This window comes from Phaseolus vulgaris, chromosome 3 (assembly GCF_000499845.2).
Source record: "Phaseolus vulgaris cultivar G19833 chromosome 3, P. vulgaris v2.0, whole genome shotgun sequence".
NCBI lineage: Eukaryota > Viridiplantae > Streptophyta > Magnoliopsida > Fabales > Fabaceae > Phaseolus > Phaseolus vulgaris.
The window spans coordinates 22,022,438-22,045,626 of record NC_023757.2 but is presented as its reverse complement, the minus strand read 5'-3'; the positions used below and the strand labels follow the sequence as shown (position 1 = coordinate 22,045,626).

At 34.3% G+C, this 23,189-nt stretch overlaps 1 protein-coding gene across 1 annotated transcript; it reads right to left on the bottom strand.

The window, feature by feature from the left end:
* Window positions 1–10,005: 10,005 nt before the first annotated feature.
* Window positions 10,006–11,623, bottom strand: LOC137839351 (uncharacterized). Its single transcript, XM_068648470.1, has 3 exons — window positions 11,224–11,623; window positions 10,879–10,977; window positions 10,006–10,775 (listed from the first exon to the last, which is right to left on the bottom strand). Exons 1-3 carry the CDS (start codon window positions 11,621–11,623, stop codon window positions 10,006–10,008), a joined length of 1,269 nt encoding a protein of 422 aa, XP_068504571.1.
* Window positions 11,624–23,189: the final 11,566 nt, after the last annotated feature.

Genomic DNA, 23,189 nt, shown 5'->3' with positions numbered 1-23,189 from the left:
TGGATTTTGTTGAAATCCTCCATTACTCCAAGGTTTCCCTTGTTAATCCTGAGGCCTGAGTACTTTAGACCAGCAACAGCAGCCCATACCTCATGGGTTATCTCCATATCTACACCTTTTACATGAGAAACTAGGTTGTTTCCCTCAAACTTGAGATTTGTGTAGAACACCCTTATTAAATCTGGGTAGATGTTTCCCTTCATCTCCAGGAACTTTCTGAGGGATTGATCTTTGAGGAGCCTTCTGACATTGTCCATCTTTTGGATTTTCAGCCAATCAAAGCACACAACCTAGGGGTTGTTTATCACTTTGGTGCTTGTTTCAAACCTATATCTCTCAATTAGATCATTGTCTCCAGAAAACCATCCTTCTAGCCTTCCTCCAGGCCTTACAGCTCTAGTTTTGACTCTCTTTGAGGTGGGAGGAGTTGAGTCCATGATGGCAGAGAAGAAAACAGAGAAAAGCTCACTCACAGATTTTGCAAGAGATGTTGCAAGAGATGTTGCAATTGGTTGTTCTTGTGGAAGAGATCAGCTGCAACAGATTTTATAGCAGTAATAGAATTAAAAAGCATTCAATGTCATGAGTGGGTACCAGATTTTCAGAGAGAGAGGACTTGACCCTGCCCTGCACAAAAAACGTCTAAAAAGCTTAAAATCACATGGTCTTCACATGTGATCTTTGACTAGTCATTAAGGCTCTTGAATTTCCAAGATTTTGGAATATATTCCCTTATGACTGTTGTAACTTCTCTCTGAACGTGATCAGCTTTCAACATAGGTTCATTGACCAAGGATTCTCTCTTTAAATTGATCTGCAACGGATAGAAATTCAAAATAGAAATTAAATTGATTTCTTTACAATGCTGTCAGGCTCAAAACAATCGGTTGTTTTTCTGCAGCAGTTAAAACTGATTTTGAATTTTAACCATGAGCAAAAAGAGTTCAAAGCAGATGAAGTTAAGCATTTTAAAGAAGATATTTAAACATGAAAAAGAACTTTAAAACAGAAATTAAGAACAGAGAAAGGAAGGTCTTATCCTTTATGTTGTTCTTTCAATGAGCCATGTGCTTTGTGATCAAGAAGCCTCTTTTAACTGTTGAGGGCCTTTGGACAGATGCAGAACATTGATTCAGCTTCAATGTTGGTCTTTTTCTTCCAAAAACTTGATCAGATGACCCAGTCATTCACACTTCTTTAGAATTCCTGCACAAGCATGAGTTCAAGCAACAAGATTTGGTCCCTTCACAAATGTGGGTCCAATTGATTTCTTTTTCTCATTTGGAACCTCATATCCTTTAGGAATCCATTTCATGTAGCCTCTAGGAACAGAGAACTTTCTTATTTTGCAGAATCTAACCAAATGACCCTTTTTCATGCAATAAAAGCATGTAACAACCGGTTGTTTTACTGGCTTTCTTAAAAAAAATTGAAAACTTATCTTGTTGGTTTTGTGGATTGAAACCTAAACCAGCCTTTCCAAAAACACAGCTTTGAGATGCCAAGACATTCTCAAAGTTAGATTTCCCTTTTGAAAGCTTGTCCACAGTGTCAACAAGATAATGAACCTTTTTCTCTAGATTTTTACAATTTTCACAAATGAGAGTGTCACACTTGCAAGAAGAATTTTTGAAATGATTTTCCAGATTTTTGAAATCATTTTTAGATTTTTCAATCTCATCTTCAAGTGATTTCACTCTCGTTTCCAGCCAGCTGTTAAGTTCTTTCAATCGATTGTTTGAAAGAACCAATCGATTAGCTTCATCATGAGTTTCTTGAAAAGCTTCAAGCAATTCACTATAATTTTGTTCATTTAAAGAAGCACATGAACTTACCTCACTTGAGCTACAAGATTCATCATCTTCTTCAGCTATCAAGCAGATGCTTGCTTTCTCATCTTCACTTGATGAAGAACTTGACGATGATACCTCATTTTCATCCCAAGCTATGTAGGCTCTCTTTGTCTTGCCTTTCTTTCCTCGTAGCTAGGCTTTTTCTCCTTGCTCTTGTTTGGACAATCTGCCTTTATATGACCTTGTTCACCACAGTCAAAACAAGTATAGTTATTGGAATTAAAATCATTTGATTTCTTGTTTCCATACCTATCTTTGTTGTTGTCCTCGTTGCGGTTCCTCTTCAAGAATTTGCTGAACTTTCTTGACAGCAAGCTAAGTTTTTCCTCATCACTATCATCACTGGACTCTTGTTTTCCTTTGTGCTTGGAAGCTTTTAAGGCTATACTCCTTACGTTCCTGTCTTCGCTTTCTTGAACATTGAGTCGATTCATCTCTAACTCATGTTCCCTAAGCTTACCAAACAAAGAAGCCATACTCAAGGATGTTAGATCTTTAGATTCGAAAATAGCAGTTACCTTGAGTTGCCATGCTCTATCAAGACATTTCAAGATCTTGATGTTTAGCTCTTCCTTTTCAAAGGTCTTGTCAAGGCTCATGAGATGATTGATGATGTGCATGAATCTTTTCTGCACCTCAGCAATGGTTTCACCTTTGAGCATTCTGAACATCTCATACTCTTGAATTAGAGTATGCTTCCTAGCTCTCTTTACCTCATTTGTACCTTCATGAGTTACCTCCAAGGTGTCCCACATTTCTTTTGATGATTTGCATTGAGAGACCCTGAAAAACTCATCAGAATTTAAAGCAGAGGTTATTATATTTTTGGCAATGCAATCGAATTTGGCCTTCTTGCTTTCTGAATCAGTCCATTGAGACCAAGGCTTTTCAATGAAAGATCCATCTTTTTCAAACTTTGGGACAAAAGGACCATTTTCAATTGCATCCCAAATTCCTTTGTCAAGTGATTCAATAAAGATTTTCATTCTTACTTTCCAAAATTGGTAGTTCAAACCACAAAAAAGAGGTGGTCTGTTGATTGAATCACCTTCCCCAAAAGGTAGTCTATCAGCCATTAAAAAACCAGTTTTAGGATCAACTTGAATAACTTTCAAGAACCAAGCTCTGATACAAATTGTTAGAATGGATGGCTTTAAACTAGAGGGGGAGTGAATGGTTTAAAGAGGGATTTCGAAAAATTTTAAGTCAAGAATAAATTATCTCAAGAAACAATTGATAAGGAATCCAGTTTGTCAAAACAATAAGAAAAAACAACAGCACCAGAAAAACAATCGGTTGTTTCGCAGAAAAATCGGTTGTTTATACTAGTTTACAAAATCAAAACTGAATTTAAAGAGTTAAGGAAGAGAGAATGCACACAGATGTTTATACTGGTTCATTCTAAACCCAGAGCTACATCCAGTCTTCTCAGAAACCACTGAGGAATTCCACTAAGCAATCAAACCTAGATCACTTACAACACAACCAAGAAAGTGACCTTGATCCCCTCAAGACACACACTTCTCTTGGCCAACACACCAACACTAAGAATGCTGATCTTGATCCCCTCAAGAACACACAACACTTCTCAGCAAACACACAAGAAACTTGTTCAACAGATACAAGGAATACACTTGTTGCAAAAGAAAATCTGAAATCAATACAAGCAGAAATCCTATCTCACAACTCTTTGATCAATCTCAATCTCTAAGCAATCTCAACTCTTTGAAAATCATAATCTTGTTGTTCTCAAAAGATTGTTATTTCTCAAATCTGTTTTTCTAAATTTATTCAAAGATGTTTGTTATCAAATCTTAACAAACTTATTCATTGCATTTAAAGGGTTTGGATTCTTCAAAGCTTGAACACTACTTGGTTCAGCAATCTTCATGCTGTAATTTAATCTGCAAAAAAACTCCCTGAAAAATTATTGCAATTAAAAAAAGAATTCATTATATTATACCAAGCTTAATTATTGCAAAAAAACTATCCGTATATGTGTGTTTCTTCCAAAAACATATTGTAGGCAAAATCATATTAAATTATGAAGTCACCTTTTATCATATAAATTAAATTAAAATGAAATATAATACAAATAAAACATGATGAAATATAAATACAATGAAATACTATTTATATAAATAATTAAAGATCTTAAAAACCATACAACAATAATACACATATATGCATCATCAGGTTTCTAGATAAAAACAACAATCATTAATACTTCAATGACTAATTAATAATAAACAATATACAAAGAATAAATTGAATATAAGCATTCTATAATATTAATACAAAATATATAAAATAAAAATATGATCAAAGATTTTTATGACTTTAATATACTAGTGTTCCCGCCGGTTGACCGGGTGCGTCTTCGTGTGTGGCTTGTCCTCGCGAGCTAGGGCACCTTCGTTCTGCACCGTCCGTGAGTACCTGAAAAGAAGTGGACAAAGGGGCGCCCTCACGGCCGTTTGCACTCCAACGATCAAGTCAGCTAGCGAGATACATCAAAGGTGACACACCTCCGTATCGGAACACCGTGACTGGATGCTCTGAAGGTGGTCGAAAATACTGAGTAACTAATATTGTGTTGCCCTAATTGTCTGTGCGTACAGTGGGTGCGCAGCGAAACAACTAGGGTTTACATGTGTGTAAAACTACGAGAATTAGGTCAAAACTCGGATCCCTTTCAAACGTCCCAAGGCCCCTTTTTATACACCTCCCGCATTTAAAGCGCGTTAAAGCGCATTGAAAGTGTATAAAAATGTGCCTTGAAACATTTGATACGTAAACTAAATTAATGCGTACCTTAGCGAACTTTCAGGAAAATATTGATATTCCATTACTTATTGCCACGTGTTCTTCTGACTTGATCGTTATTCTACGCAGAGAACCTCACAGCGTCGTAACCCAACTTAGGGTTATTCCATTGTGCGAGTCCTCTTTCCTCAAAGTGCATCTGGCGCGTGGGGTGACTCTCTGGGTGCCAACTCAGACCCCCCAACCTCTAGTCACTTCCCCTGGGAGTGTATCTACCTTTCTTTTGGCACTACGCACGTGGTTTGCCCCTGGGCGTGGCCCTCTCATGGGTCGTCTCTATCCCAGGGGCCTCCCAGCGGTGGCATGAGTACTTCACGAGTCAGGTTACTCCCTACTGGTACTAGAACTATGGCTTTGAAGCCACCTTTCTCTTCTCTTTGTTACTGTTCAGTGCTACGCCTCATCTTGGCGACGCCTCACCTTGGCGACGCCTCATCTTGGGCGATGCCTCGTCTTGGCGACGCCTTATCTTAGCGATGCCTTATCTTGGCGATGCCTCAAGCAGTCAGTCTGTTGACTTCCTTCCTTGGACTCCTCGAATGGTCCCACTATATGTGACTTTGACTTAATCGTTGACTTTGACTTTTGTCAACGCCCGGGGACGGGACGGTACAACTAGCAATTGTTATAGCGTTAAGCATATGTAATAATGTCAACCTATTATAAATATACCAGATAATGAAACAAAATTGTAATAATTTATATATTCACATTGCAAGAAATGCATGAACAAATAAAATATGAATACTACTAAACAGAAACATATAGTGAATATAATATAAACATATAGAGAACCTAATTGTTCAGGTTTCCAAAAAAGTCCAAGCAGAAAAATAAATGTCTGAGCTTTCTTAATCACTAGTAACTATTATCCTAAGAGAATAATAAAAGAAATTATGCAGGATAGCTTAAACTGTGAATAGAAGTAATTAACAAAACCATGATATGAGAAGAAGGATTTCTCGTATCACATTCAAAGATAATCTTCTCTCCTTCACGAAAATAATGAAGACGACAGAAATTCTTCCACCCTTTGCCAAGTTTAATCCGTCTAGAAGGAAACTTCCCTTTCAACACCTTGAATCCCACATCCATTAGTAGACCATGCAGAGTAACTTATTGAATCTCCCTTGTCGAATATATTATGAAAATGGAGCAGGAAGATCCTACAACAATATCGAAATAATAAGTAAATAGAAATGAAGTAGAATATAATACAGGACATTTTTAAATAAATGAATAGTATACTAACCAGATAACTGAGTTTTATACTTAATCAAGACAACTTTATGGAAAAATGGTCAAAGGGACCAATGCTTAAGGGTTCCTTCCCTTCAATTTCTTCCAAATAACGATTTACTCCACTCTCAGGGACGTCATCCATATAAACAGTTATATGGAAAGCATTGTGACCCACATAACGAAATAAAATGTAGTTATCATCTATGAAACCATAAAAATCAAACAAATTAAACCATCCACTCAATATTTCCGGCGACAATAAATTTTCGTTATATTCCACTATATGAATGTTTCCTTCTGAATCAGCTATGGTCCACTCTTGTCCAAGTTCCTTTTTTAAACTAGATGGTGAAAACCCAATCTAGATAACCAAGCTATTGATTTTCAAATAAAGAAAAAAAAAAGTCAGGATATGAAGAAAATGTTTAAAAGAAGAAATTTTTGAAAAAAGGATAAATATACATACTTCACCACGACTGTTCATGCACCAAAAGACTCCTCTTGTTTGAAGTCTAATGATTTCTTCAGCACTGGGCGCCATTAATGAGTAATGGAGAAAACACCAAGAAGTAAGTAGGAGAGAAAGTGAATAATAGAGAAAACACTAAAAAGAAAGTAGTAGAGCACTAGAAAGAAAGTAGAAAAGAGGAGAAGATTTAAGTAAAAAAGAGTACGGCTGTGAATAATAAAAAACACCACAATGTTATGACATTTGGTTTGTCCACAGTTTTTTCATTTCAAGTACAGCATTAATTAATTTATAATAATTTAATAATATTAAAAAATAACAATTAAACTGAATTATAACATCCTTACTTCAATATAATAATACAAAATAGATAATTATATAAAATATATAATAATTATATATTATGTATATAAAATTTATAATATTTAATTATTATAAACAAAAGTTAAATTTAAATAATATTGAAATTGAATTAAATTTTAATTGTATAAAAAAATTATTGTAGGGAAGCGAAATTTAAATTTAAACTATTAATGTTTAATGTTGGAATGAAATGATTATTTATATCTATCAAATCTGATAGGGAAGATGAATGAATATTTTGAAAACTGTGTAAGAGAAACTACATTAGGCACGTGTATCTGAAAAAATACAAAATCAAGTACGTCAGTGTGAATCTAAAAAAGTACAAATCAAGTAGGTCACAATATCTGTAAATTTCTGAGTTGATTGCTATCAGATATATGGAAAGCACGCATGTATCAATAAATAAAGCCTTTAAATATTTATTTATTTGTTTTTATTTAATCAATTTGTTTTATTTAATAAATGTTTTGGAATAATGAATTTGTTCATTTTTAAGAAGTTTGATGATGAGAAATATAACATAAAAAGAAGTCGTCACAGAAATAAAATCATTACAAAAAACATATAATTATTTTACATAAATAATAATAATAATAAGCATGTAAATCCAAAGGTTAAAATTTAAATAATGTTTAAAAAAAATTAATTTTATTCTGTAAAAAAATAAATTTGGAAATCCTAAAAGTTATAGACACTTTTAATATTGTGATGAAATGATTACCTGCTGCATTAAGTCTGCATAGAAAGAGTCAAGTAAATTTTGAAAAAAGTGTATAAGAAAAATAGAAAGGGCACTCTCTATCTCAAAAAGAATAAAATAAATTATTGAGTTAATTATTCTGACACCTATTTAATGCAACCATGTATCAATAAACAAAAGTCTTAAAAATAAGAAATGATCTACCTTGTATCTTGTTGAGCATAATGTTGATATATACTCAACAAAGTAACTTATATAATGCATTTAAGGTATAAGTTATAAGTTATAAAAACAGAGCATGATTAAATAACAAATAATTGTAAGACATAACATGCAATTTGTCAAAACAATATTATATTCCATTTTCAACCATTTAAATAATAATTCGTTATTCAAATTAGTACATGTATTTGAAGAATAAGTATAACGTAACTGACATACCTGTAAAGCTTCTAGAGACAAACAATGTTACCTAAAATTTTCAGAAAAATAATTTATTATATTATTATATCAGTTATAAATAAAAAACTGATTAAAGTAACATAATCTATCTATCTATCTATATATATATATATATATATAAAAGTGTAACAAATTGTTTTAACTCTAATATTAAGCATACCTGAAACATTTTGTCCAATGATGAAACCAACACATTACACAAAGAAATATTAAAGAATAATTCTACTAATAAATCAAAATATGTTCTGAATAGAAATTAAATAATATGTATTAAGTAACGAATAGAAACTAAAAGTGTCCAAATAGTGCTTAATAAGACATTAAAATAAGTCAATTAGCTTAAAAAGTAACACCGCTAAAAATTAATAAAACACATTGCTATTACTAATAATACAAACTGTTAAAATTTACATAAAAATGATGACAATAAGAGAAAATAGTTTTATAAAAGTTATGAAAAAATCATGAATAATAGATTTTTAGGAAACAAAATAATTTTACATTCCTGTAACAATTGTTTGACAAATAGTTCTACAAATTAGTACATGTGATTTGAAGAATAAGTATAAGGTAATATACATACCTGTAAAGTTTCTTGAAACAAACAACTTACCTAAAATATTCAGGATAAAAAATTATTATATCAGTTATAAATAAAAAAAATTGATTAAAATAACATACTAATAAAAATTTATATATATATAATATAAATATATTGAAGTCTAAGAAATTATTTTAACTCCAATATTAAGCATACGTAAAACATTGTGTCCTGTGATGAAACCAAAACATTACACAAAGAAATTTTAAATAGTAATTCTACAAATCATCAAAATATATTCTGAATAGAAATTAAATAATATGTACAGAGTAACGAATAGACTCTAAAACTGTCCAAGTAGTGGTAATAATACATAAAAATTCATCATTAAAATTACTTCCTTTTCAATCAATCTTGATATTTCTCCTTAATATCTTGAATGAGATATGATCATCCAGTCCGTAGCCCTGAATAGAATTTCACAATAAATCAAGAGTTTCACATTGCCTTCAAGAGCCTGATTTGACAATTTATTAACAATCCTGGGATATTAAGTACACAAATTGATACACGAAATTTGTAATGGTAAGAATAAATTATGTAAATTAATAATTTAAGTAAACCATACCTCATCAAGTGCTTAAGAGAATAATCCTTATGAAGTGCTACAGAGAAGCATCCTCATGAAATGCTTTAGAGAATCATCATTTATGACTTTAATGTTACACAATTGTTTCTTCTAATAAGGAATTCCTTTAAAACATTAATAAAATTAACAAACTTTGACAAAGGTATTTCAGAATAGCATCTAACACATTCTACAATTGATAAAGAATACGTACCATACTTTCAAGATGACCATGAATATTTGTGTCACACAAAAGCAATGATCAAAACCTATCAGAGACAATGTATATTACTTCTTAAATTGCTATTGTTGTTCATATATTACAAAAAAAATATGAGAAAAAATATATTTTTCAATTAATTAAAGAATTTCCATACCTCATATGTAAGGATGTAAGTAAATACTTCAAACATTTTCTAATATTTCTTTGTAAACCACATTAGTAGTGAAATTAGTGGTAATACCATTATCATCCAAAATCAATATCTTCAACCATTTCTTAGATTTTACTCTGGAAAGAGCAACATATAACTATTCGTATGTAAACACTAGGCACGGTAGATAAAGACCAACTTTATTGAGAGTTTGACCTTGACTTTTATTTATTGTCATGGCAAAACAAAAAGATATTATAAATTGCCTTCTTTGAAACTTAAATGGCAAACCTATTTCGGAAGGACTCAAGTTCATTCTCGGAATAAATATTTCATCACCTATATTTTTCCCAGTAATAACTTTGGCACCAATAACATTTTCCCCCAAGTGAGTTACCTATAATCTTGTTCCATTGCAAAGTTCATTGGCTTGATCAATATTTCTTAGAAGCATTATTGGAACTCCAACTTTTAATTTAACACAGTGATTGGGAATTCTAGAGCATTTGATATCATTCAAAAATTCAGTTGTAAACCACTCAACTTAAGCATTTTCTTGTTCTTCAGGTTCGCAAGGACTGTCTGAACTTAAATAAGTAATTTCAGATCCTGGTATTAATGATAAAATGAATTCATTCACTTGATCCACACATTCTGTTATAGGACATAATATTGCACCATCATCAAAAGAACCATCAGATGTCACATTGTTTATGTAGGAGGGATAAACAAACTCAACCAACTGCAGTAAAGGTTGTTCAACATCTAAAATTAAATTCTCTTCTAGTATTTCAATCATTCCTTGTCCCAACTCATTTAACTCCATATCTCCATCTCCAATGTGAAGTATCCAATCAGAAAACTCTTTTATTTCTGTTTGACTTTGCATTGATGTATGACTCTTTAATCTCATATTCTCTGTAAGTTTTAAGATTTTGCAATGTTTGCATAACTTCGAGTAATTTAGTGTTGCCTTCACAATGTCATATTTTGATCCATTTTTTACAACAGGTAATATCTGACGAAAGTCTCCTCCCAATACAATTACTTTATTACCAAAAGGTTTAAGAGCATTTTCTTCACTTTCAACTCTCATGATATCCCTTAAAGTTCTATCCAGGGCTTCAAAACGTAAGCTATTAATCATTGGGGCTTCATCCCATATAATTAATTTAGTTTTGATCAACAATTTGGCCCTAAGACTTCCTTGAGGAATATTGCAAGTTGACTCTTCATTTATTAACAAAGGGATGCAAAAGGTAGAATGAGCTAATTTTCCTCCTAGAAGTAACAAAGAAGCTATACCGCTAGAAGCTACATTTAACACAATCAACCTTTTTGATCTAATAGCAGTGGACAAAGTTTTCCACATGAAAGTTTTTCCAGTTCCCCCATAACCATATAAGAAAAAAAAAACCACCAACCTTTGACAGGACTGCTGTCATTATATTCTCATAGACATCCACTTGCTCCGGAGTAAGAGATTGAAAAAGAGAACAATGCATTTCAGACATTTCTATTTTTTCATAATTCAATTCATCAATAATGAATCTATTTTGATAAATAAAAGAATCTGAATGAATAGGTTGTGGGAGACTTGGAAAGTCTTTCAAACACTTGCCATTTGAAATAAATAACTCTTCTACTTGTAGAAGACAAAGGTTTTGTATTTGAACATCATCAATTCTAAGACCTAGGAAATAAATTATATGTCATACATTAATTATAAATTATAAATTTCCAAAAAATAAAAAATTTATACCTGGTAGGACAAATTCCTTTCTTTTTTGGTATAAAATGTCATCTGATAACAACTTCCATGTTTTGTTCCACACTTCATCTAGTCTAGACATAATATTCATCAGTAAAAGGGTAAGAAAGAGTCTTCTCAACTGATTTCCTGAAGCAAGGTCATTGGACTCTATAATGGCATCAATAAACTTTTTATCATCTGCCAATAGCCCAATTGCATAGCATGCCTCTTTGTATGTTTTGTGAATGAAACCATTAACAATTTTGACATTATCATAGTTACAACAACCCTTTTGATAATTCAACAATAACCTCAGATAATATAATTCCCCTGACCCTGTAGGAATATACGTTAACCTTCCAATACTAACACCAATTTTCCTTGGCTTCCACTCTCTTTTGTCTGCCATCCAAACAAAATATCTACGGTATTCACAATAAGTCAATTTTTTCCCCAGTAGATAAATTTTGTTAGCTTTAAACCAAGCAAAAAACATTGTTCTTTTATGTTCATTAAAGTTCAATATTTCATCAATGTCTTCATTGTCTTTAAAGAGAATTGGTTTCTCGTACAATAGATGAAAAGTCAATCGTTGAACTAGAGGCCATCTATGATGAATATCAAAGGCAAATATTATCCACACAGCTTCACATGGGGATATGTATCTACAATCATAATATTGTTTAATTTCATCGATAACTGGTGTCTCTGTAGAGTCTTTATCAGCAGTAGTAATTTTCAAATTGGCTCTATCTGGACCCTTGTTCACATATTTAAACAAATACTTGACTGAATTTGATTTGTGCAATATTTTGTGTTAACATGGTGATGGCATTTCATGAAGGTCTTCTTGAATCATGTAAGAAAAAGTGGTGCGGAAGCTATGAAGGTGTGTGAGAAAGATCCTCCTAAGAGTGGTGTTGATCTTGAAGGTGCATGAAGTGTATGAAGCTAGGGAGGTTCAGCCAACCCAAGGAGAGGTGAAGGAGATGAAGTTTAGAGCCTAGAATTCTAGGGAGAAGCAAAGCTTGGCACAAAATGGCAGCATAACTTTACTCACAATAAACTTGGAAAATACAAGAGATAGCCTTCCTATTTATAGGCTATTTGGACGTAGAAGATAAGCTAATAGCTAATGAAATGAAAACCAAATGAAATGTAAATCATAAGCCATGTGCCATGACCGGTCACACATAGAAAGCTTCTAGAAAGTTTCACTCAAATATGCTTTCTACACTACTCTAATTACTAAGTACCCCTAATGGGCCTCCATATAACAATTACAAGGCTTTCCAAAACCGTAGCTTGATCCATGTGTGGTGAGCTAGACAGTCTAGGATTCCTTCTAGATGCTCCTTATGTAGCCACTCCTCATCATGGCCTAGACGCTCCTTATCATAGGCTAGACGCTCCTCTTTGAGTCTAGACGCTCCTCTTCATAGGCTAGACGGTCTAGCCTTGGAAGCTTGGCTTTCATAGTGTGGTGAGCTTTGAGCCCTCCTCCATCATCCCCTCCCTCTTGAAAAGGATTTGTCCTCAAATCCAAGGCTTTTGCTAAGGGAATGGTTGTGGCTGGATGGTGTCCATCATCTCCTCCTTCTTGAGAAGATCTATCCTCAGATTTGCATTCTTGATCTCGGATAGCAGCCTCTTGCTTCGTCAAGATGTGTCCTCCCGGATCAAATATCAACCTATGTGAATCTTGAAACAAAGCAAAGGAGTTAGGGTGAGCCTTTGGAGAACAAAGAAATGTGTGAAGTTGCCATTTTTGTTTTTCTCTTGTTTTGGCCAACTTCTCACAATACCTCCCTTTTGAGGGTTGTAGGTGCCCTCTAATCCTCTTATGTTTTCGAAAATTTTCAAAAGGAGTTACTTTTCCCGTAGGCATAATCCCTTTAAGAAATGGAAACAACTTAAAATAGGTAAGAGGACATGGGGCACATACAACTTCATTTGGGGAAATATGAGTAGTCTCGTGGACTACTCCATTGTATGCATGCTTATAAGGAAAAGGATTCTTATCCCAAGGTTTGTGAGTGTCCTTCATGATTTCGTGAAGCATAGAAGAAAGAGCTATGTTTTCAAGTTTTGAAGCTCTATCATTTGACAATAAATCATGGAGGTTTGTCACGTTTCTCAGGACAAGTTTATCCATATCCATGAAGAATGAAGCAAGACCTTTTGTCGTCCTAGGAAGCTCTAATTTGAAATGTCTGTCTTCCCAAGGATCTTTTACAAAAGGTGAAGGAGTATAGAGTTCTTGAGACTTTGCTTTAGGTGTATTTTGAAAACAAGAGTTGTACCTAAAGTAATGTCTTTGAACCTCTTTTCTCATGGGTGACAAAAGTTTTCCTCTTAAAAGCTCTAGAGTTTCATCAACTCTCATTTGCCCCATGAGTTCTCCTTCTTGTAGACTTTTTCTCTTATGTGTAAAGAGAGTCTCGTTGGTACAACCATGGTTGATGAAAATTTGTACATTTTGCAATGGTTGTCTCAATAAGACATGGCAAGTTATTTTAGGCACTACTTCATACAAAAATTGGTAGGTGCGTATAGATAACTTGTCATTCTTTTGGGGATATCTTAACACATTTGAGAAATAGTCTTGAGCTATGCAAGCTTCTTTAAAAGACTCTTCTTTAGTGCTCATGCTTGCAAGTGTTCCTTTACCATAGGAAAGGCTAGGTTGTTCAACAAGAAGCATGTTTGTAAAGGTATTTTCAATGTGCTTGACTTGTTGAATGACCTTGTGGGAAGGAACACTATTCTCCCACGCCTTTTGTTTCCCAATTTTTTTTTCTTTTTCTTTTTTTTCTTCATCCCTTTTGTGTTTCATTTGTATTTGGTCTTTTATCACTTGGGAATGTGGTAAAGGACTAAGTACAAACTTTTTGTGCTTGTGGATGAAAGAGATCTCGTTAGTTAGACCATTATGCGAGGTTTTCTTATCAAATTGCCATGGTCTACCTAATAAGATGTGGCAAGCTTCCATAGGTACTACATCACATAAAACATTGTCTTTGTAGTTACCTATAGAAAACTCGATTTCCACTTGTTTGTCTACACGTAGTTCTCCATCCTCATTGATCCATTGTAAATTGTACGGTTTTGGATGAGGAACTACTTGTAGTTTTAGTTTTTCAATCAATCTAGTGCTACAGCAATTGCAGCATGATCCACCATCCACAATAAGAGAGCATATATTTTCTAAAATATTGCATCTAGTATGAAAAATGTTCTCTCGTTGTGTTTCACTGGATGCACTAGGTTGATTGTGGAGGATTCTTTGAATCATCAATAAGTCCCCCTCCAAAGGATTTATCCTCTCTCCTTCCCCCTTTCCTTGTGTACTAGGTTCATCCTTACCGCTTGTGTACTCATCTTTTCCCTTTAAAAACAAAACCCTTTGGTTTGGACATTGTGCTTGCACATGCCCTCTTCCAAAACATTTAAAACACTTGGTGTCCCTAGCACGGATGTATGGGGTGGAGGCATCTTTTACTAAGGGTTTGGTAGTTTCTTTGGATTCGTCTCTAGGTGTACTACCCTCCCTTTTAAAGTCTTTCTTGGGATAAGAGTTGGAGTAAGAACCCACCTTTTGACTTGAAGTTTTGCGCAAATTTTGTTGTTCAACCTTAATGCAAAGTTGAACCAAATCATTCAAGTCTTGGTAGGGTAATAGTTCTACTCTGTCCCTTATCTCAAGGTTGAGCCCACTTAGAAACCTAGATATGGTGGTGGTTTCTTCCTCTCTAATGGATGCTCTCATCATGTAGAGCTCCATTTTCTGCCTATACTCTTCCACACTTAAGTTCTTTTGTTGGAGTCTTTGGAGCTTGTCCATCAACTCCCTATGGTAGTAGGAAGGTATGTGGCGACGTCTTAGGGCTCCCCTAAGGTCATTCCAATATTCTATGGAAGGCTCCCTATGAAGACGTCGGTCTCTCTCTAGAGAGGTCCACCAATACATGGCATTGCTTTGGAAACTAAGGGTTGCTAAGGGTACCTTCCTCTCTTCACTCACCCTATGGCAAGCAAAGAGTTGCTCTACTTTCATCTCCCAATCTAGGTAGGCTTCTACATCTTCCTTACCATAGAAATGGGGTAGGTCTACCCTTACTTCCCTTGGGCTCTCTTGCTCCCTTTGCCTAGTTCTTCTAGGGGGTGGTTGGTAATAATCATTGATCCTACGGCTTCCCTCCCCTAGAGACTCAATACTTTGAGATGCATGAGTAAACGTTTTTTTTATTTTTGTGTTTTTTGTGATTTCTCTTCTTGAACCTTAGCCAACTCATTGATTTTGTTTTCATTCTCCAATTGTCTAAAAGAAATCAATTGTACCGTTTGTGATACTTCTTTTAAAAGAGTTTTCAAAGATTTAACTTCACTTTCAATAGACTTTGGAGAGTGAGAAGAAGAAGACATGGCTAAAACTTTGTGTATATAGGTGTTTTACTTTGAGAAAGTTTAGGAAAGTTAAAGAAGGTAGTTTTCCAGGTAAGGGAGGTGAGTCACAAAGGACTACTTAAGTACCAAGACTTTTCCTTGCCAAAAACTATCCTCCAATATCTTCACACAAGACTTTCTCTTAGTGAAACACTTAGAACACAAATAAGTTGAGAAATAAATGCAAGAAAACAATGTAAGCTATCTATTCAACAAAACTAGTCGGTTTAACACAAATTTAAACAAAACTACCCATGCAAAGCGTCAATACTAAAGCAATAGAAAAGAAAATACAAACAAGTAACAATTACTAAACAAGAATGCTATACTATTCGGCCCTAGGTGAGGCTTCTTGGACACTTTGAGCCCTTGAAGACACACTCACCGTCTAAAGCGTAACTAAAAGGTAATTAACTCAAATTAAGTTGTAAGGAATTCAAGAAAAACCCCCTTTGTTGATCCTCTTTTTGCTAGTGACACTCCCTCTTGTTGTCTTTGCTTGTTAGCCCTCCAAATGTGTATAGTGTTTTGAGAAAGTGTGCTTCGGCTTTATCTTTGTCTTCTCCTTAGAATGAAGGTCTTGATTCTCCAATTTCCAGCACCTATCAAAGGGCTAAACCTTAACCAAGTCAAGTTTCCATTCACACAAGCACCAAAGGAGAATAAATTCCAGCACCCAAATTAGAGGTCAAAGAACAAAAGCAAGAAACAATTAAATTGAATAAAACAGTACCACCAAAAGGAGTTAGATTATGACAACTAGAAAGAGGTTCAAGAAATATTAAGCAAGCAAATAAAAGGTACCAAAATAAAGGTAGGCACACAAAAGAATCCTAAGAATGGCACTAGATTTAGATGACCAAATAAAAAAAACAGCACCACTGGAAAATGTTGTGGGCCAGAAACGTGTTTTTTCCCCAATTTATGCTGAGCTGTGTTTTTAAGATATGATTCTGAAATTTGATATGCAAGATATTCAAGATCTTAGCTCAATCCTGGCTTTGGAATCACTCAAAACGCATGCACCAATTTGTTTTAATAAATTTTGCAATTTTGGTGTTCAGTTACGCCAGCTGTAGCGCCTCAGGTTTGCACACTGATTTTAAAAGATTTATCATTTTTTTTCTGTTGCTTCTTTTGGACTAATTCTTTTTTTGTCCTTTCTATAACACTTCAAACTTGCAAATTCCAGAGAATCAAAATTTTCCTATGAGTGGAAATATTTTTCTGGATCAAAACAGTCAGCACAGAAAATCTGAAACAGGGGATTCTGAAAACTGGAAACAAAAACAGCAAGATACTAAAGTTTAGACACAATGGAAATTTGTGAAATAGAATTGTGTAGGATCTAAACACAATATGAACTCAAAATAAAATTAAAAAGGCACCAAAAGATCAAAGAACAGCAGATTCAAGCAATTAAAGAGACCCAAAATCAAGAAACAATCAAGCCAAATAAAAGGACTACTATGAATTGTTGACAATAAGGATGAACATGACTTGACAAAACATGTATAGATTCAGAAAATTAAAGACTCAAAGCATAATATGAACCAAATAATGAAAGCAATAAAGACTCAAAAGCCTAAAAGAAAATAGCAACTCAAAGGTGTATGGAATCCTATCACAAATTGCACAAGAACTTGTTCAAGATCAATTGAACAAGAGTGCTTCGGTTGGATCTTCCACAAAGCACACCAAACAAATTAAAATGTAAAAAACAGCAAGACAATTATAGAAAATAAGATGAACAACATGAAAGTAAAGAAGAACTAAAAATGAAAGACCAAAAGAAACTCATCTTGAAGAACCATAGCTCATGATACCAAATGATGGCATTTCATGAAGGTCTTCTTGAATCATGTAAGAAAAAGTGGTGCGGAAGCTATGAAGGTGTGTGAGCAAGATCCTCCTAAGAGTGGTGTTGATCTTGAAGGTGCATGAAGTGTATGAAGCTAGGGAGGTTCGGCCAACCCAAGGAGAGGTGAAGGAGATGAAGTTTAGAGCCTAGAATTCTAGGGAGAAGCAAAGCTTGGCACAAAATGGCAGCATAACTTTACTCACAATAAACTTGGAAAATACAAGAGATAGCCTTCCTATTTATAGGCTATTTGGACGTAGAAGCTAAGCTAATAGCTAATGAAATGAAAACCAAATGAAATGTAAATCATAAGCCATGTGCCATGACCGGTCACACATAGAAAGCTTCTAGAAAGTTTCACTCAAATATGCTTTCTACACTACTCTAATTACTAAGTACCCCTAATGGGCCTCCATATAACAATTACAAGGCTTTCCAAAACCGTAGCTTGATCCATGTGTGGTGAGCTAGACGGTCTAGGATTCCTTCTAGATGCTCCTTATGTAGCCACTCCTCATCATGGCCTAGACGCTCCTTATCATAGGCTAGACGCTCCTCTTTGAGTCTAGACGCTCCTCTTCATAGGCTAGACGGTCTACCTTGGAAGCTTGGCTTTCATAGTGTGGTGAGCTTTGAGCCCTCCTCCATCACATGGGCTTGGTACCTCAGTAGTAGCAATGGGCTATATGGCACAGCATTTCTATTGTCCAACTTAATTCCATTTTTAAGAATAAATGTTTCATTATCTTGACGTTTATAACATGCATATCCATCCTCATCAATGGTAGTCAACAATTTAAATTTCTTGGGGTAAAATTTCGAACAACTACCGTTAATCATGCAAGGTGAACTTATTCGACTTACCCCGCACGGGCCATGTATCATGTAGGTTGCCACTGCCTTTGACAATTTAGGATATAAAATTGAATCCGATAATTCTGCAGAGATGACTCCATCAATATCTGTTGGAGTTCTTAACTTTTCCTCTCCATCCAACCACAATAATATGTGGGCATGAGGTAAACCCCTTTTTTGAAATTCCACAGTTTACATACCTATGAGAATATGAAAAAAATTCTTCAAAATGCAATGCATAATAATATAGCAAAAAAAATGTTAAATATGGGTTAATGTGGATTACCTGCATTAACTTTGTGAAAATAGTCATCTTTTTTTAAGTCAATCATCACTTGATCTAATTTCATCTTGAAAACTCTAGAAACAATGTTTGGCATCAGCAACAGTTAATCCTTTTGAAGTAACAAAGTCACGTATTTCTGACCAGTTTACGTTGCAGGTAATAGTGATAAATAAATCAGGATATCCAAATGTTTTGCAAATGGCCATAGCATCTTGGCAATTGTTGAACATATACCTCATTCCTCATGTAAAAGATGCAGGTAAAACTATATGCTTTCCAATTGCAGAAGAATTTGTTTCTCCTCGATTCATTGCTTCTTGTACACCTTGCAAAATATCACAACGGATTGTTTTTTGGTTTAGCCTTATGAACGACAATCTTTGAGCTTCAACCATTGTATATGAATCAACCAAAAACTGTTGAAACAATCAACGTGAATGGACTATATTCCCAAACTCCACATTTCTTTCTTGAATTCTAAATGCAATAAATTCCCTTAATGAAATACGACTTCTCTTACGTTCTCTGCTCTTACTTCCAGAATTCCGTATTGGAATCTGTTCTTGATACCATCCTCTCCAAAGGGGAATATTAACGGATATTGTAATGGAATAAAGGTTGTATGTGTTTCATGGAGTCTAAACAATTGTCCTTAACTTTTTTTCACTATGATATCTCGCCCTACATCCATGTTGCTCATATCACCCACAATTAATGTTGCTATATCATCTGTTGTAGGGGTATTGTACACTCTTGGATCTTTGCATCGGTGTCTAAATAACCTCAATGCAAAATCTGAATTTACATCATGATGTACAAAATCTCTTACTCTTCTAAAACTTTTTGTCAAAACATTGTTGTCATCAATCATCTTGGTAAGATCTTCAATCAAGGATTTGTCAAAATTCACATTTTTCACTTTTGACCTACATGCAATTTTTAAAAATATATCATTAAAAATTATCTTTTAATTAATTCAATAAATAGAAAGTAAATCATTAAAGTAATTGAATATAACACATACCCAAAGTGAGATAATATATTTGACACTTCATTTTGAGTGTCATATATGTAAAGTTGTGCAAACTTAGGAGATGATCCACTATCGGGGAGCAAGTTTCCAATCCTATGATAGTTTTTTCCATGCAGAATAAATTGAGGAAGTCCATATCCATCATTTATCGAAGAGTGAATATTCCCTCCAATTGAAGTAAATGAAAACATACTATTATAACTTCTAATATTTTGTAGATAGTGTTGACTTCGACTATCTTGCCCATTTAATAACTCTAACAGCAATTTAGGAGGTTTTTGTAAGAAAGGGAGTTGTACTTTTCCCTTTTGACAACAAATAGAAAAATCAACGTTAACATAAGTCTTAGATTTATGAGATATTTCTTCATACCAGACCTCGCCCAAGCAGTATTCACATTGAATAGTAGGTTGTCTAAATTCAACAGTATCTATTTTCAGAAAATTAAGAAAGGTGATCTATTACTTTTCTGAGATAAATGGATTTAGTTTGCATGAAGAAGTGAAGAAGTTAGAGTTAAAGATATGCACCTTCATTTTCAGCTTTTGAATATAATTCAAAACTATAAACTTGTGTGGTGTCATCTGAAACAAAAAATAATAAAAGAAAGTGGTTGTTAAAAAATTAAAATAAAATAAAATTATAAATTAACAAGTTTTAGTACCATTATTTTCTTCATTTTGGACATCTTCATCAAAATTCAATCTCTGAGTCACTGATTCAAGGATTTGAACACTGTATGTACCGGACTTGTATGTAAGTTTAGTGTGTTACTAACTACATACCCTACACTGCCTGCAACTGAATTACCTGGACAAAATATGTTCCAAAGCAACAATTAAGTAGTAGTAAAACATCAATATGATTTTGAATTTTAATTGTCATAAAAGAATAACGAAAAATAATTTACATTGGTTTCCTGAACTAACCTTGAAATTTAGGGGTAGTACAGATTGTTTGTAAACATGACAATGAATGAGAAGTTGCATCCATCACGTTCAAATGATTCTTAGGGGTCACTGATTGAGAAACACAATGATTTAGGTTAAAAAAGTGTGTCTTTCATTAAATGAATTTTCATTTGAATGATGAATTATTTTATAAGTCATTATTGAGGGAATAAATGTACGAAAATGAATAATGTTTTAGTTTATATTTCTACTACCTCTAGCTTGATCACCCTTTTGCATCTTTCCCAAAATGTGCACAAATACAAATAAAAAAAAATTTCAAATAAAAAATAAAGAAATAAAATTCAAATGTGCTAATGTTATATATTGTAATCAAATATAACGAATAATGGATTGTAAACTAACCATGAGGACGTTGAGTGATGTTAATGTCTCCATGAGTAATTGTTTGCATTGATGACATTGCTTTGGTAGTAGAATGCATCATGTTTAAGTCATTGTTAGGAGTAAGGTTGTGAGAAAAAGGGAAATTTGAGCCTGTAATTCCAGATGTCTGAGAAGCAAAATCCTGACTTGATTTAAGAGTACTTTGACCTACAACAAAAAAGTTTCAATGAGTGATAGAATAAGATAAATCAATTAACAATCAGTATATAAGAACTTATAAATTCTTTTACATTAAAGTTAATCTTTCAACAATGATTTGAAGAACTTTAACATTTCAGTGTGTTTGAAATATATATATATATATATATATATATATATATATGATAATTATTACTACTTAATGATTTCAGCTGATTAAGAAAAAATATATTAAAACATTAATTAGTACTATACTTAATAAATCTAAATTGTCTGTATATTTGTAATAATACTATAATTGTAATCAAACCATGTGAATGATCCATTAAGAACTAACCACGAACCTGCACTGTAAGCCCAAATTTCATTACTAACTATACCCATTGATGACAATACTTTTGCAATTGAATGCATGGTGTTGAATTCATTGTCAGGAGTCAGGTTTACAGAGACAGAATCACTTATGCTTGTATTTTGAGAAGTTTGACACAAAAGTTGCTTAGTTGAGTTCACAATAGTTTGACCTACTAAAAAATAAATGAGGCATAGGAGTTGACTTTAGTACTATAATTAGAAATTTCATTGAATGATATACTGCGACAGTTCAATGAAATAAAATGTCATTGTTACTACCACTTCTTTGATCAACCTTTTCTCGCTGATCATAAATGAAGTTTTTCCCCTTTGCCCTTGCAGATTTGGCAACATCTGATTAATATAAACAAAAAAAATGATTCCACAAAAACAATATATATAAAAATTAAAATGTTTATTGATGTAGTATTAGTATAAATTATAATGAATATAATTTATAATACGTTTTCACCAACCTTGAAGCAGTTTTACATTACTAACAGTACCCATTGATGACAATACTTTGGTTGTTGAATGCATTAATTAATTGTTGGGAGTAACCTTCTCATAAACAGGGATATTTGTTACCATAATTCTTGATGCTGGAGAACCAAAATCTTGACATGAGTTAGGAGTACTTCCACCTACAACAAAAAGTCAGAATGAGTGATAAATAAGGTAAATGAATGACAAATTACTATGTATTTCTGTTCCGTCCGGTTGACCGGGACGTCTTCGTGCGCGACCTCAACCGTCAGCTAGGGACTCCTTCCCACTGGTTACCTGTGGATTCCTACAAAAAAGAGGACAAAGAGGCGCCCTAGCGGCCGTTTGCACTCCGACGCTCAAGTCAGCCAGCAAGAAACACCAAAACTGTTCACCTACGTCTCTGAGCACCGCGTATGGCACTCTGAAGGTGGTAAAAAGAACTGTGTATTGTGTGTGTGTGTTCTCTCCTTCAGGCAAAAATCTTTCCCCAGTCCCTTGTACGTAGTCTCAAGACGCGAGCAAGCAACTAGAGAGTTCTGGTAAATTTGCCAAAAGTTCGAACCCCTTTTCCAACATTCCTAGCGCTATTTAGACTACCCAAGCATTTAAAGCGCCTTTAATTACAAATGTAACGCACTCAATCAGCGTATCTAATTAGAAAACGTAGCGCATTTAAGACGTTGAAATGCTTGGGAGCCATTATAGTACCTGAATGCTCGAAACGGAAACTGTATTGAATGACTTTAATTACCTAGCACCTGACTAAAGGGTGTTTCTATTCTGACATGGCTGTCGTACACGTGGAGGGCCTCACGACGCCATGACCCCATCTGGGGGCGTTTCCGCCCATCTGGGGACGTTTCTACGTGCGAGTCCTCCTGCTTGGGAGAGCTACTGCGCTAGGGGTGACTTTTTGGGTGCCAACTCATGCTCCCAATCATCTAGTCACTTACTTTGAGAGCGTATCTGCCTTCCTCTCGTGCCCTGCACCCGGCTACCCTGGGCGTGACCTTCCTCTTGAGTCGTATCTGCCCCAAAGGCATCTCTGGGGCGGCAGGGGTACTTCACGAGTCAGGCTGCCCTACACTGATGCTATCACTATGGCCTTGAAGCCACCTTTTCCTTCTCTTTATCGCTGCCCCGGGCTATCGGGAC